The 14,478-nt window shown below is 42.5% G+C and overlaps 1 protein-coding gene across 3 annotated transcripts in view; it reads right to left on the bottom strand.

Annotated features, from left to right (window-relative positions):
- Positions 1 to 324: 324 nt before the first annotated feature.
- The window catches only part of ITGB3BP (integrin subunit beta 3 binding protein), a 37,413-nt gene continuing 23,259 nt past the window's right edge, over positions 325 to 14,478 (bottom strand). For all 3 annotated transcript variants that reach the window (XM_054073744.1, XM_054073746.1, XM_054073745.1), the window contains exons 7-9: positions 13,260 to 13,319; positions 5,749 to 5,802; positions 325 to 3,755 (exon numbers count right to left, since the gene is read on the bottom strand). In XM_054073744.1, the coding sequence (XP_053929719.1) occupies positions 5,750 to 5,802; positions 13,260 to 13,319 (113 nt within the window). In that variant the 3' untranslated portion in view covers positions 325 to 3,755; position 5,749. The remainder of the gene's footprint in view (positions 3,756 to 5,748; positions 5,803 to 13,259; positions 13,320 to 14,478) is intronic.

Genomic DNA, 14,478 nt, shown 5'->3' with positions numbered 1-14,478 from the left:
AAGGACCTTAAAGGATCATCCAGTTCCAACCACCCTGCCATGGGCAGGGACATCCCACCAAATCAGGCTGCCCAAGGTCCCATCCAACCTGGCCTTGAACACCTCCAGGGATGGGGCAGCCACAGCTTCCCTGGGCAACCTGTGCCAGTGCCTCACCACCCTCATAGTGAAGAAATTCTTCCTAATGTTCAGTCTAAATCTGCCCCTCTCCAGTTTATACCCATTCCCCCTGGTCCTGTCCCCACAAGCCTTTATGAATAGCACCTCTCCAGCTTTCCTGTAGCATCCCCCCCTCAGGTACTGGAAGGTCGCTATAAGATTTCCTCTGAACCTCCCCTTCTCCAGGCTGAACGAGCCCAACTCTCTCAGCCTGTCCTCGTAGGGAAGGTGCTTCAGCCCTCCGATCATATTTGTGCCCTCCTCTGTACCCGTTCCAACAGCTCCGTATCCTTCTTATGTTGAGGATTCCAGAACTGGACACATTATTCCAGATGAGGTCTCACAAGAGGGGAATAGAGGGGCAAAATCACTTCTCTTGACCTGCTGGACACACTTCTTTTGATAGGGTTGGCCGCCCGGACTGCGAGCACACATTGACGGCTCATGTTGAGCCTCTCATTGACCAGCATCCCCAAGTCCTTCTCTGCAGGGCTGCTCTCAATCATGTCATCCCCCATCCTGTACTGAAAACAGGGATTGCCCCGACCCAGGTGCAGGTCGATGGGCAGCTGTGATTTGGTTTTAACACCATTGCAGTATTATGACTCTCAACAACTGTTTCTAACAGCACTGCAAAGCCAAAAAGCCTTGCTTCTACCGAGATGGTAGCCAAGGTACTGCAGTGCAGTCTGAGAGCAGATCTTTGGCTCTTCAGGAGAAAAAAAAGGAGGGCTGAACCCCCCAATGGAAGTACCCCATACTGTATCATAATCTGCAGATGTGAACTGAACTGAACTGCAGTTTCTCCCCCTGTGCAGTATGGCCTCTAGTACCCATAGTTCAGAGAGTACAAATCAATTGAATAATTACATACATAACAAAGCATGTAGTCAGAAAATAAATCATAAAGCAAGTCATGGCAGTATGGTTTAATTAGGAGTCAGTCTATCCCTTCCATTAATTCTGCTCTGATGCTACATATGTGTATATATAGATATAAAGCAGCAACCCCATCCCTGTTGTAAAGGCTTCTCCCCTGACCTCACTGCGCTGTGCCGCATACCAAACCGTCACTGCCAGCAGTGTGTTCTGGGCGGTCTCAGCAGCATCGGCTGCGAGTGTGTGAATCAGCTGTTCCGGGAACTTCCAACTGGGCGAGTTAGGAATACTGCACGTTATGTGTCTGCACACAGAGTATATTTATTCAGTTTCTCCAGCTTTATGTGTTGTGGAAAAAGTAACCATGGCCAAGTTTACAGCAGTGGCAGCTCACACAAAATACAAAACCTGTGCTTGAATAGTAACAGTAACGCGATCATGGTGACTATAGTTCAGCGCTTTGCCTGCACTGTAAAGGCTCTCTACAAAGAACAAAACTGAAATATTTTCACACGGATTTAGAATTTTTCTGAGGGTGTGACACTAACCACGGCATGCGAGAGCTCTGCCCACAGCATGGCCTTTCTTTTTGGAAGTGTGGGCCGGGGGGCACTGATGTATGGCAAGGCACTACATAGGAATCTTTGTTCCCAGAGGCTGCGAAAGCTAAAAAATGCAGCGTTCCCTTCCAGCAGGGCTGAGTGAGACTGCCAATGAAATAATGTGTGAAACGTCAATCAAGATAAAGCAAGCAGAACAATTTCAGCTTCTAGTTAGCCTGTTCCCCAGTGTTCATCCTGAGATTCTGGTGCTGTCCTTCCTGCCTGTATGAAAACATTAGTTTTGCGTGTATCTCTTTTCTTTGTCCTTGAGGTGGCCTCCAGCGGCGATAAACTGCGAGTCACACGATCCACCTCATGTGGAACTGGAAATGGTTCTTAACAGCCCCAGCTGTTTCTGAAAGGCAAAAGCCTCGTATGCCAGGAGGTCAAAGAAACACTAAAGGCTTAAGTAGCCAAGGCATCTATGAGGAGTGTTTGCTGCGGGAGCTTAGTCTATAATTTTGTATTTCCCTAAAAAGGTCAAATACCAAATTTCATGGTATTTAGTAACTGCCATTGTGTAAGTTACAGGTGTAACTTATTGTTGTCCATCATCACCTTTACTGTTCTTTTCTGTAAAAGTTTTATTCTGGTCTTCTAAGACTACACTGAACAGCTCGATTTAGACTGGCGTGCAGTTTGTTTACAGGCTTTCTTCAGATCAATAATTATTTAATTTCCATCAACAGAGGTTACGGGCAGGTTATGGAAACTATTGCTGGCTCAGGCTCACCCTCCATTATCGTACGAAGCTGGTGAATCTTACACATACAACAACCAACGGCACAGAAGGTGTGAGAATGGTGTGGAAATTGAAGAGTAGCTCACAAGTCCCTTCAAACCATTGCTGACCCTCTTTCCAATCAGACCGCACAAGTATTAAAGTAAAAACCCATTTTTATTAATTAAAAACTCCCAAAGCTGTAGTGCGCACATGTTTAACCCCACATTGGAAAGCATTTATCATTTCAGTTCTCAGTGTTCATTGTAAAAATTCATGTAGCTGTTTGAGTAACAGTACTTTGCAGAGGCAGCAGGGATGCTCCACCGTGTGCGTTTAGGTTGAACTTTCTGGAAAAGAAAAAACTCCCACTGCTGCTCTGTCAGCCTGAGGGGCTGCACTGCACTCACCACTCTGAGGGTCCGGGTGTGCTCGGTGGGAGCAGTGCGATTGAGGATAGCGAAAAAGAACAGAGACTGTTTGAGATATCATTAAACACCAACACTAAACTGAAGTGGTGACCTAAAAGGCAAATATTTTAAGAGCCGCATGTTTTAACACTCCAGGCTTGAACCTTATACCTTTGTAATAACGTGGCTTGGGCTGACTTCAGAGGAAACTGCTTCCTCGATGGCAGCAATGCTCTGGCTCTGGCAGCCGCAGACCAGGAGGGTGGTGTTTGTAAACAACTCAGACATGTTCAGCACTTGGAATAACTCCTTGCAGGAGAGCTTCCCCTGGCTTTTGAGTCCAATCATCATGAGAAGAAGTCATAAATTTGTAGGCAAACATAAATTTGCATCGCAAAGCGATGCATTCATTCAACTCATGTTATACTGGCTTTTGGGGGGGATGTTGGATTCATTAAATGAGCATGCACCCCCCCACATCCCCCCCCCCGAAAGCAACCTTTTTCCACTGGAGGCCTAAGATCCAAAGTTCATCTTTTAACTGAGTTTCTTCTCACCCAGTTCTTGCAGGCAGGGTTAGGCTGCTTTGGTTTTCTTTCTTTTTTTTTTCTTCTTTTTTTTTTTAAGAATAAGGCACTATAATTATTATGTATTTGTAGCAAGAGCATGCAGAAAATACAGTCACGCAGAGAATGCAGTTTACTTTCCACGCAGCAGCAAACCTACATCAGTATTTTGTACACACGCTTGCATAAACTGGCCATGATGTATTATTTACACTGAGATTATCTGGTTGTGCACGTTGTTCAGTTTAAATACATGCCAGACATTTTATTTAGATGTGCACCTGCCGAGTGCAACGAGCAATCCCGAACTGGTATTTGCCAGGGAGATAGGTTTACACTCATTTCTTCTCTCCTTTTAAGTACAGTCAAACAGATGTAGAACTTCGGGTTGATGTGGAATGCATTTCTCACATAATGCCTGCATGGAGATAAGGAATGACTGAAATAAATAGCAATTAGGCAGTGGCATCACTGCTCATGTCATCAATGCAGAACCCTGTGCCAGTCCTGTACTCAGTACCAGCCTCACTGGATAAAAACCAGACACCCCCTCCCCCCTGCCATGGTTTCCCTTGAACTGCAGTAACATTTTAAGACAGTTCAGAGAAATGCTGTTGTTTCCATCTGTATAAGAATTTGAAAAGTAATTGCTAAAAAAATCCCCACTGATGAGAAGCTTGACACGAGCCGGCAACGCATGCCTGCAGCCCAGGCGGCCAACAGTATCCTCGGCTGCATCAAAAGAAGCGTGGCCAGCAGGGTGAGGGAGGGGATTCTCTCCCTTTTCTTCACTCTCATGAGACCCTACCTGGATTACTGAGTCCAGTTCTAGAATCCTCAACAAAAGAAGGATACGGAGCTATTGGAACGGGTCCAGAGGAAGCCATGAAGCTGATCAGAGGGCTGGAGCAGCTCTGCTATGAGGACAGGCTGAGAGAGTTGGGGTTGTTCAGGCTGGAGAAGAGAAGGCTCCAGGGAGACCTTATAGCGACCTTCCAGTACCTACAAGGGAGCCTACAAGAAAGCTTGGGAGGACCCTTTTACAAGAGCATGTAGTGACAGGATGAGGGGGAATGGCTTTAAATTGGAGAGGGGAAGATTTAGATTAGACATTACAAGAGGATGGTGAAGCACTGGCCTGTGCACTGCATCCTGCAGGACTCTGGCATTATGCTGAATGGGGAGAATGAGCTGCTAAACAGGAGCGAGCTCTGCTCTCCTGCTGTGAATTTCATCCCTTCATTACTCTGTTCCCAGACTTTGGTTTGGAAGGAGTAGAAAGAATCTGTGGCATAAGCAGCCAACAAATATTCGGGCAACATTAGCTCATAGACAAGCAGGGTTTTAAAGCATTTTTTTTTTTTTTTTTGCTACTAGGTTATTTGTGATTACAAAATAAAAGTTAACCTTCATTGAGAAGTAAAATGCCAGTGTCTGAGCTCACCCCCTGCTCAGCCTGTAGATCTACTTTTCCCTACTTTTAACTTCCCAAAGGAGAGATGTCCTCACACCATCCATGGAACTATTACAATCTCTGCAGACACTCTTTATCTTTAGGGACTTCTTTGTCTCAGGAGACTTAAGGAAAGAGACGAGCAACTGCTCTTCCCATGCACGGGTAATACACGGTGACAGACAAGGTCAGTTGCTTACTGGGCTTTTGCTTACGACACGGGAACAAAGATGAGTGGCCAAAGGAGGAAGAATAAAACCCCATCAAACATGTGCAGGGGTGTCTGTGTGCGTTGGTTTATGATTTCTGCAGGGGGAATGGTAAGAAAGTTGATGGGGTGGATAGATCAGCGGCAGGGCCAGGCTGAGGGGCAGGTGCAGAGAAGCAACAGGAGCACCAAGTGCTCCTCAGGAAGAGAGAGTTGGAAGAAGGCTGCTGCCATTCCAACTGGACTATGTCCTGCAGCCACTATCCTCTCGGAAAAAAGCACCACTTGGAGGCCCCCCAGCTGGCTGAGCTGCTCCAGCGGGCTCTGTATGGCCTACCAGGAGTGAGCTGAGGAGTCTACCTGTGTGTTAATAACACAGGGGAGAAGGGTGCGCTCAGCAGCTCCGCAGGAAAGCAAGAGCGGAGCCCCGGCAGTGCGGTACCCCTGACCTCAGCAGCACTGCAGGGCCACAGCAGGCAGCCCCCTTGGAGAATTCCAGGAGGAGAAACGCTGTCAGGTGTTTTACAGAGAAACATCTACAAACTCAATGTCATTTTTTTAACAAACCAGCAACAAGAAAGCCCACACGGAGGTAACAACTGCCTCCCACCGAGCTACTGCAGCCTTGACTGCAGGCCCACCCACTGGATCGCCCTAGAAATGTTTTAAAAGGACGCACCTCAGCCCTCCAAACGGTACCACCTGTACCCGGCAGCTGGAGGAGCCAACAGCAGGCCAAGGGCTACGTACCTCAGTCAAGGAGTGACTTCAGGAACACGGAGCTACTGGCAGTCTGCACATGCTCTGTGGAGGAGAAGAATCCGTTTTGATAAACAAAACAACACAAGATAAAAGAGCTACTGTTCTTAATTTAGGAGGTTGTCTTAATTACTTGAAAGTGCATGCACAGATGATACATAATTACCAATGATGACAAAGCAGAACAGAATGTGTTAATAGTATTAGAAGCTGGTCCTTCTTTTTTTGCTATTAAAAGAATAAATAAAAATCCATATCAGCAGATTCAGCAGAATCCAGTCAAGGACTGTAGGAGAGAAGCCACCATCCCAAGTGTTCCAAAGGGATGGCAAAGAGAGAGGCAACCACACCTGAGCCCTGTGCTCAAGGAGGGCAGGGCCAGGGCAAAGGGCTGAGCAGATGGTCGGAAGAAGTAGAGAAGTGTGCAAGGGCAGAAAGGAACTCCGGGAATGAGAACACGCAGGGAAAGGGTCTGGAAGCAGGTGCATTTGAGTGCCGAGATTGCCAAATGGCTTTCTGCAGCAGGCGATCAGCTCTGGCCTCAGTACCCTTAGGGCCGGCTGACGGTTCACACTGCGCTTTGATTGTACCACCACAAAACAGTGAAGAGAGAATTCAGAATTATACGCTTGATATTAAAGAGAGAACAACAAACTGTTATCAGCAAAGAGAATCACACATTGTGATTCTGTGATATTTACAGCAGTTTATGCCTAGAAGGACTCCTGCTGCGAGGAAAGGGACTGCAGATAAACCTAGACAGAAAGAAGTGTCAAGATGGGGGAAGTTCTCTCAGTTTCTCAGTTCTCGCCCTTTGGCAGGCTGCGATCTCTCTCCTGTCACGCGCTTCCTGCCCATGGTGTGAGGAGAAAACCTGGCTGTGGATCTGACAGGAGATGCCCAGACCAAGTAGAAATTTTGCCCTAAGCTGGGTCTCATAAGATCACTCCACAAAAAAGGAAACCAGCTTTGCCTCAGGTACAACTTCTCAGCCTTTTACCTCTTAAACTCCTTTTCTTTACACAAATGATCATCAAAAAAATACAACTATTACTTAAAAAAGGAAGCTCCTCAGTCTTCTACAACAATAACAGAAAAAGACTGGTTTCTTTGTACTAAATGCAACTTCCTAGTTTGCTCTTTATGATCCCTTCGGTCACCGACTGCGGCATTCTGACTACACAGTACTTAGAGAACCCATACAAGCCAAAGCAACCATGCCAAGATCTGCATTTCACTCTGAGAAGCTGTCTTAAAAAACGTACGCTGCCCAGATTCATATAAAACATCACTAACTCCGCTTTCTTTCTAAATACTTACCATGACAGCCCATTTTGACAAAACCACTCTATTTATAGTAATATTTATACAGATGGCATTAAGATTTACATATTCAATCAAAAAATATTATTTACTACTTGTATGTTCCAAAAACTTAGAATGCTTGTTGGAGTACTTTAAGCTTTTTTGGGGTTGTTTTTAGGTTTATGGTGGGTTTTTTTGTGTGTGAACTAATGAAGATAACGAGCTGCTCTTCAAAAATCCCAACAAAGCCCTAACAATCCTTCTCTCTCTTGATATTTTTATCTGCAGAACTCCTAAGTAAGTTGAACTACATAAAAACAAAGAGAGCATCAGCAAAACTTCTGTATAGAAGTTTGTTGTGAGCACAGCTGCCAGGAAAGGAAGGGATGTGGTGTGGCAACCAGAAAGACGGCTGGGCTGCATGACTAGGCTGCCCTTGCTCTCCTTCTCAGCTCAGTGCTTTAGGGTAAGGCTGCCATGGGAGAGTTGTCAGAAACCTCAACCCCACAGGGGGCTGGCAGCAACCCTGCTGCCCTTCGCCACCCCTGATCCACAAAAACATTAAAAGGGCAGAATCTTCCCAAGTTTCTTTTCCCCTCCTACTTCACCCGCCATTCTTTGCCAAGTTTGACTGCTCTAAAACATTTACAGATCTAAAAAGCAGAGAGAAAAAATATGTTCACCTGTCAGGTGATATAAAACCAATCTTCTACTAAATGTGCCAGAATAATTTTTCTCCACCTCAACCACAGTTAAAGCCTTCAGTCTATTCATTACTGTCTTTTTACAGTATTTTTATTTAATAAAACCTATTAAGACTACCATACAAATCTCTTTACTTATGCTTTTATCTTTTAACTGATCAATTTTTATATTGCTGACATCCCTTCTTCACCATTTGCTCATTTAAAAATTCATAGTATATGAGCTATGTCTCTGGAGAAAACGTCTATAAAATTTGTTGCAGCTGGCAAATGTGTATGAGTCAGTGATAGCACATGACTAAATGCTTCACAGAAAATAAAATTTGTTTCTGTAGTAAGCAGAACTGTTTAAATGTTATTTATTTTTATGTTTCAAAGAAAATATATTGTGAAGTGCTGCATTGATTTAATACGCAACAATGTCTGTGTACACGCTGTACAAGGAAAATTTATGAAACCTTTGCACAACTCCTTTAATTGAATTTTCCAAATCTCTCACCACACACAAATAATCAATATCTTCTGCAGAGAAAACCAGTCAGAATTATTACAGTCTTTCTTTTCAATTTTGTTGTCATCAGCACATACAGAGCACCTGGATATTTGTAACGTCTGGATAGCAAGTTATTTACACCTCTTAAACATATAATTGCTACTAAGTGAGTCCAAACTAATGTTTCTTTTCTTTTTTATTTAAAATAATTATATTCATGGGAGAAAGCAGTATTTATTCTCATGCAGGAGTTGCTACGCATAGCTGTTGAAAGAACTACAATTCTTTTGAATTTTTCATTAAGCTTAATACTCAGAAGTCTAGATCCACTGCAATTAAACATTAATGTCTCTTGTGTCTGTTAAAAGGTACATAGGAAAATAAGAGTATAAACACAAGTGTGAAATTCATGAGTAAATGTGGCTGACACCTAAATACAAAATGCAGGTTGACAGTTCTGTATGTATATACGGTCCAAGGCCTATAGTCGTATGTCTCATGTGCATTTCTGTATCTGCCACAAAAGTTAATAGCTTAATATTTCATCTACATAGCAGAAGATGTTAAATCATTGGAGAGGTTTGTAATTTGCCCCTTCTTCCCATCCAAAAAGCTTATCATGTCAGTGTCCTCAGACTCAGAGGCTTCTCAGATCTCGGGATGTATTTTAAAACATGCACTCGTACAGTGCAGGTGGAACCCAGCAAACCCAGAACCTGCTGGGGAGGTTGCACAGCACGTGGGGCCAGAAACCCATGCACCGGCTCCTTTGCCTTTCAGTGGCATTCTTTCCCTAGGTGAGATTCCTCACTTGTCCTACGAAAACCACCAGCATTACAGGTTTTTTGTGCCAGGCCAAGTGGGTTTTGTTCCTTCTTCTAGACTGGAAAGGGATTTGAATGGTTACAAATTAAACCAGACTCGCTTGCGCAGGATGAGAAAGGTCAAATTTAGCCCGAGCAACAACAGCTTTTAAGCCACGTAATACAAATTAGAACACAACGCTCTCTTCTAAAGTTGCGTGTTGGAGCAGTCTCACGGTTAGTTTAGACTGTAAGTGCAGGAGGTCAGAACCATTTCTCTGTGTCTCTGCACTGGGTCGTTTAAAATGATTTATGAGTAAACAAAACAGGTGAGCAGCACCAAGTCTGTGGGTGCATATGCATACCTACACATTCAACACTGAAGTAGCTTTAATTCAGTTTTGCTTAATGTAGCTCCACTTAAAAGCATTCACACAGGTATAACTTAAAACCACAGCTAAGGTTAACTCTTCCTCATGTCCACTTGTAGAAAAGTCCTCATTAGCAAGAATGCAGAGAGATTTTTCACAGAGAAAAGCAGGTGGGCAAGGCCAGATTCCCTCCAGCGTCTTCGTTTCATAGCCCTTCTGAGTAGGCCAAGAGGGAAACTTGTATCTTAGCTGCGCACAAGATGTCAGTGAAAGAGTACTGACGACCGTCATCTCTCTCCTGAACACCATGTAGGGACATTAACTCAGAGCAGACATTTCTGATGTGTGGTGAAACCTTTAGCGTTAAGAACTTGAGTAAGCATTGAGGACCTTACCTTTAGCGTTAAGAACTTGAGTAAGCTTATAATTTGCAAAACCAGGCTCTAAGTCTCCATCTAGTAATAATGTACTTGGTAAAAAGTCCTTCAGCATCATCATTGCTGCTTTTAAAGACAATGTACACCCCAAAAAGGCTGCTAGATGGAAGCCTAGGATTTAACTAAAAGGGCTATGATAGAACTAAGGAACTGCTGTTTGTGTCAGCATTAGCTGCTTTTCCCAAACAGATTAAAATCATGGAAGAACTGAACCTCAGAAAAGCCTCTGTCACAGGTGCCTGGAAGCAGAGCTTGCACAAACAAGCATCTGGTTCATCCTCACAGTCAGCTTAAGAATTGGTTCTTACAGAAGAGGCCTACGGATCTGTTAGATCTGATAGAAAGGCCTTTCCCAACACCTAGGTCCAACCCCTGCATCCATCTCATCACTTTGCTGAAAAGTACGTACTTGCAGTGGGCAAGCATAATACTTGCTCCATTTGCTCTCAAGGAACGGAAACTTTAGAAAGAAACTCAGTTTCTGAATATATTTTCTTGTGAATTCCTTTAGTTCACTTCATAAATTTCTGCTTAGCCAGGTCATGAGACTGACTCTTCCCAGAAAAGGAATAATAATGCTTCTTCCCTGCAAGTGAACACAAAAGTAGGATGAGAAAAAAAGCCCATGTTTTTTAGATTAGTCTATTTATAGGCAGAAAAATCCACAGCTATGTTTCTGAAAATATACACCTGAAGTCTGATGTATTCCCCTTTTCCCTAGAATATCCCAAGGGACGAATAAGAGGAAGGACAGATGGGAGACAGACACCCAAGTGTGTCTAAAAGTCAACAAATTTATTCTGCTTTATTTTAGAAAGAGGTAGAAATATGTTATAAAATTGATTTATCTTCACTCAGACCCTAGACCCAAACTATTGGGTTGCTTGAACACAAAGCCCCAATACAAAGCCCAAACTCAAACAGACATGAATTAGGATAAACTGTGGAATAATGTATTCTTACCACTTTGTCTGTTTTGAGAAGGAACTCTGGTTATTAAGGAGGTATCTGTATTCTGCAGTGTTAGTGAAATGGGATTTTCTCTTTTGCCCTATAAACGGAGTCTTCAAGAAAATTGAATAGGTAAGTGGGAACTCAGTATTACTTGGTCTCTAAACTCTCCAGCTTTGCTCTCACTGGTAATGTCAAGTGGAGCTAAATGAAAATCCATCTAGGTAACCCTGATCTAGTCTCTTGGGAAGCCGCCACTACTGTTGCAAAGAGTGCAAACTTCATCATTTCTATTAAAAACAATATGAAAGCTCGGAATGGTAAGAACTAAACTTAATAGAGGTAATTATATTTGTCCACGGGCTTGGCGGGATGAACAACAACACAAAAAAGAAAGTATTTTTTGTTTCATTACAAGATACAGTCTGAAAATAGTTTTCTTAATGCTACATTTGATCTTCTACATAACACTCTCTTGTTTCTTTCTTGGACAGCAGATGGAGAGATGGACATGATTTATGTCCATGTTTTTCTTTTTGGGAAGCCAAGTAATTTGTAACAATCCCCTTAAGTAGCTTTCTTATTTAGAATGTTATCTGCACTCCTTAAAACTGTGAACCTCTTACATTTTCCTTTAAAATATGCATATCACAACCTACACAGTTATTCCCAATAAACACAAAGCATGTTTTGGACTGCAGTGTACTGACTAGATTTCATCTCTTGGCAGCTTTTTTACACTTTGCTTACATTCTATTCAAAAACATTTTGTTTACTGTAAATGCTAGTCATGGACAAACAATGATGCCATTTTTTGTGCTGGTCACACAAAACGATATACTGAATCCCACATAATGCTGCCCATTGAGAAAGGAATGTTTTGTATTAGGTCGTTCTAAGTAGAGGTTGTTTATGTAAAGTAAATAAATTTCATGCCTCACCATGTGATGAAAATGTGACATTCCACTGGTATCAAGCCACGGAACGGTCATAAGCTTTAAGTCTTGAGCATAACTAATTAAAAATAATTAGGAAAAACCACATCCAAAACTAAAAGGCAAAGAAAACATCTCCAAATAATTTTCTTTTATCACATACTTCTTAGTCTCTCCTACAACTGTTATTTTCAAGACTGCAAAATTGAATTTATTCTTCATTAAAGCAAGATCAACATTGAAACTTCATCAAAATTGGTCAACTTAAAACCAAAAATTCTACTTTCCATCCTACTTCCACAAAAAAATCTCATTTCTCATCTAACAAGACTGGATATAAGTTTAGTGTTAGGGGCTAGTTTCTAGAGCAAAGACAGAACTATAAATGTACATCCTGGTGACCATTAAAGCGCAGTGCACAGGGGGAGCAATGACAGTTTAAATCTGCAATGGCCCATAGCATTCACCATTATCAGTGCCAGACAGGGCCACTGGAACAAAAGGACACAGGGAGCTGTAAATCAGAAATAGCAGATTGCACAAATGAGTCAAATTCCTTAAGAAGTGATGTCACTCCTTTTCATTTTGTGGTAATCTGCTGGAGCCGAGGAGACTTAAGTTTGATCAATTTTCTTTCCTTTAAGAGAATTCCCCACAGTAGAAAGAACCTAGACCTGTGGAAGAGCATCTACAACCAAAATCAAAGGGACTGCTTGTGATAGGAAGCAGTCCTGCTACTTGGGGCAGGGGGCAGACAGGGCAGTAGAGATGCCATCACTGATTTTGATTCTGCTTTTGCTCTATTTTAAGATTAAAAGCATGAAGATAATGGTAATACCAGGAGTGAAAGTTTGTAGATTTTACTAGGTGTGAGAGAAAAATAAATAATACTTGTGCGTATCTCCCCACCACCTTTCCAGCAAGACAAGGCACTAAAGTGGCTATGTGGGCCATGCTATATTAAATGCCATCAACTTCAAATATTTTCACAGCACTAGTTGTGAAGAAACCTAATAGTTAAGATTTCACAGTCCCCTGGAGTGAAATCCTGGAGTGTGCTAAATACCTCGCAATACATATAAGGTGAAAAACATTTTGCTGCCAAGACTGTATGCTACTCAGCTTCCACACTGAAAATGCGGGGGGGGAGGAAAGTGAGGAAGAACAAGGATAACTGATGTACATAAAATGTATGCAAACACGCTAGGACCTGACTGCACTAATTTCCAGACTCTGCCTCAAGTGCAAGACCACCAATGATTCCTTCTCCTTACACAGTTTTATGCAGAAATAGCCAATACAATGAAAATAGTTGAAAAGGGGAAGTTCATACACAGCCAGTGCAAAAGTTTAGGCTAGTCTGCATGCGTAGAAGAAACACATTTCATTATCACCATTTTCACATAGAAAAGGTTACCCAGCTTACTTCAAGTGGAAAGAAGGAATCAACTAAAAGGAATCATCCACATATCTGTTACACAGGAATTAAAAAAAGTTTCTTACCTCGGGCAGGAAGATTTCCCTGGTTTCTTTTCAACAGCTGCAGTTGTTCTGCTTGGCTCACTAGTCAAATAAATAGATCAGAAATCAATAAATATTGCCACAGAGAATTCAAAGAAAATAATACCAAATGCTTTGGAAGTGAAAAAGGAGGCAGAGGATTTTCACCTATGTAATTGTGCTCAAAAAACTAACAAAAATTTCAAAATTAAAACAATTCTGAGAAGTTTTGCATACAAGCCTCATACTACATTTTGTTTCCATTTTTGTCTTCTAATGCTGACATGGTGCTTTGTTTCTAATTCTAAGATGGGGAGCAAAGGATTCTTTCTCGTTTTGAAGGCAACAAGAAGCTAACTGAAATAGTGGACATAAAAGATGTCAACAATAGTTCTGCCATCTCCTCTGGGCACTCTTACTGCCCTATCCAGTGTGTAGGGTAGTAATGTAAACACAGACTGTCTTCAGAAAACTTCATTGTGTAACAAAGCATCTGCTTATATGCATTACAGTGGGAACTAGTACAGTGTATACACATGCAAAATAAAAACTGAGTGAGCATTGGAATACAAGTAAGGAAAGAAATTGTAATTTAAACAACAGGAGCTGCCGGAATTGTGTGATGCATAAATTCCACTGCCAGCGCATGCATCTAATGCATTAGAAGAGTCACAGTTCTCCTTGATAAGAAAAACTCCCTAGCACCTGTGGCTTACTGTTGACCTGTTTCCACCCGCAAACAAAGCAGCAGCCCCAGTCACCCTAGGTTTTGCTTTCCTGTCGCTAATTTCAGTGTTTTCACATTCTGCAGAAGATAGAGCGACCAGACAGGTTGTAGAAAATTGTACACTGCCACAAACTCATATTTGCAGCAGGTTAAGAAACTACTTTACTATCTTTGCATGTTTGTCCAGAGACTGGACACAGGGACTACGTGTATGCATACATTATTCATATTCTCTGGTCAGCTGGAAATGAGGTTCTCAGAGGTTGGTATGAAAAGAACAACATCAGACAGGCAAACCTCTGAGAAGAAGCAGCGATAGGCAACTGCCATCTTAGACACACCTGTACCACAAACCTGTCACGAGCACAGGAAAAGGTGTTGCTACTCTAGTGGGATGTCCCTGCCCAGGGAGGTTGGAACTAGATGATCTTTAAGGTCCCTTCCAACTCCAGCTATTCTATGACTCTATTGTGAGAATGAATGAACAAACTGTTC

Source organism: Cuculus canorus, chromosome 8 (assembly GCF_017976375.1).
Source record: "Cuculus canorus isolate bCucCan1 chromosome 8, bCucCan1.pri, whole genome shotgun sequence".
In the NCBI taxonomy this organism is placed as follows: Eukaryota; Metazoa; Chordata; class Aves; order Cuculiformes; family Cuculidae; genus Cuculus; species Cuculus canorus.
This window is presented reverse-complemented; position numbering and strand designations above follow the sequence as displayed.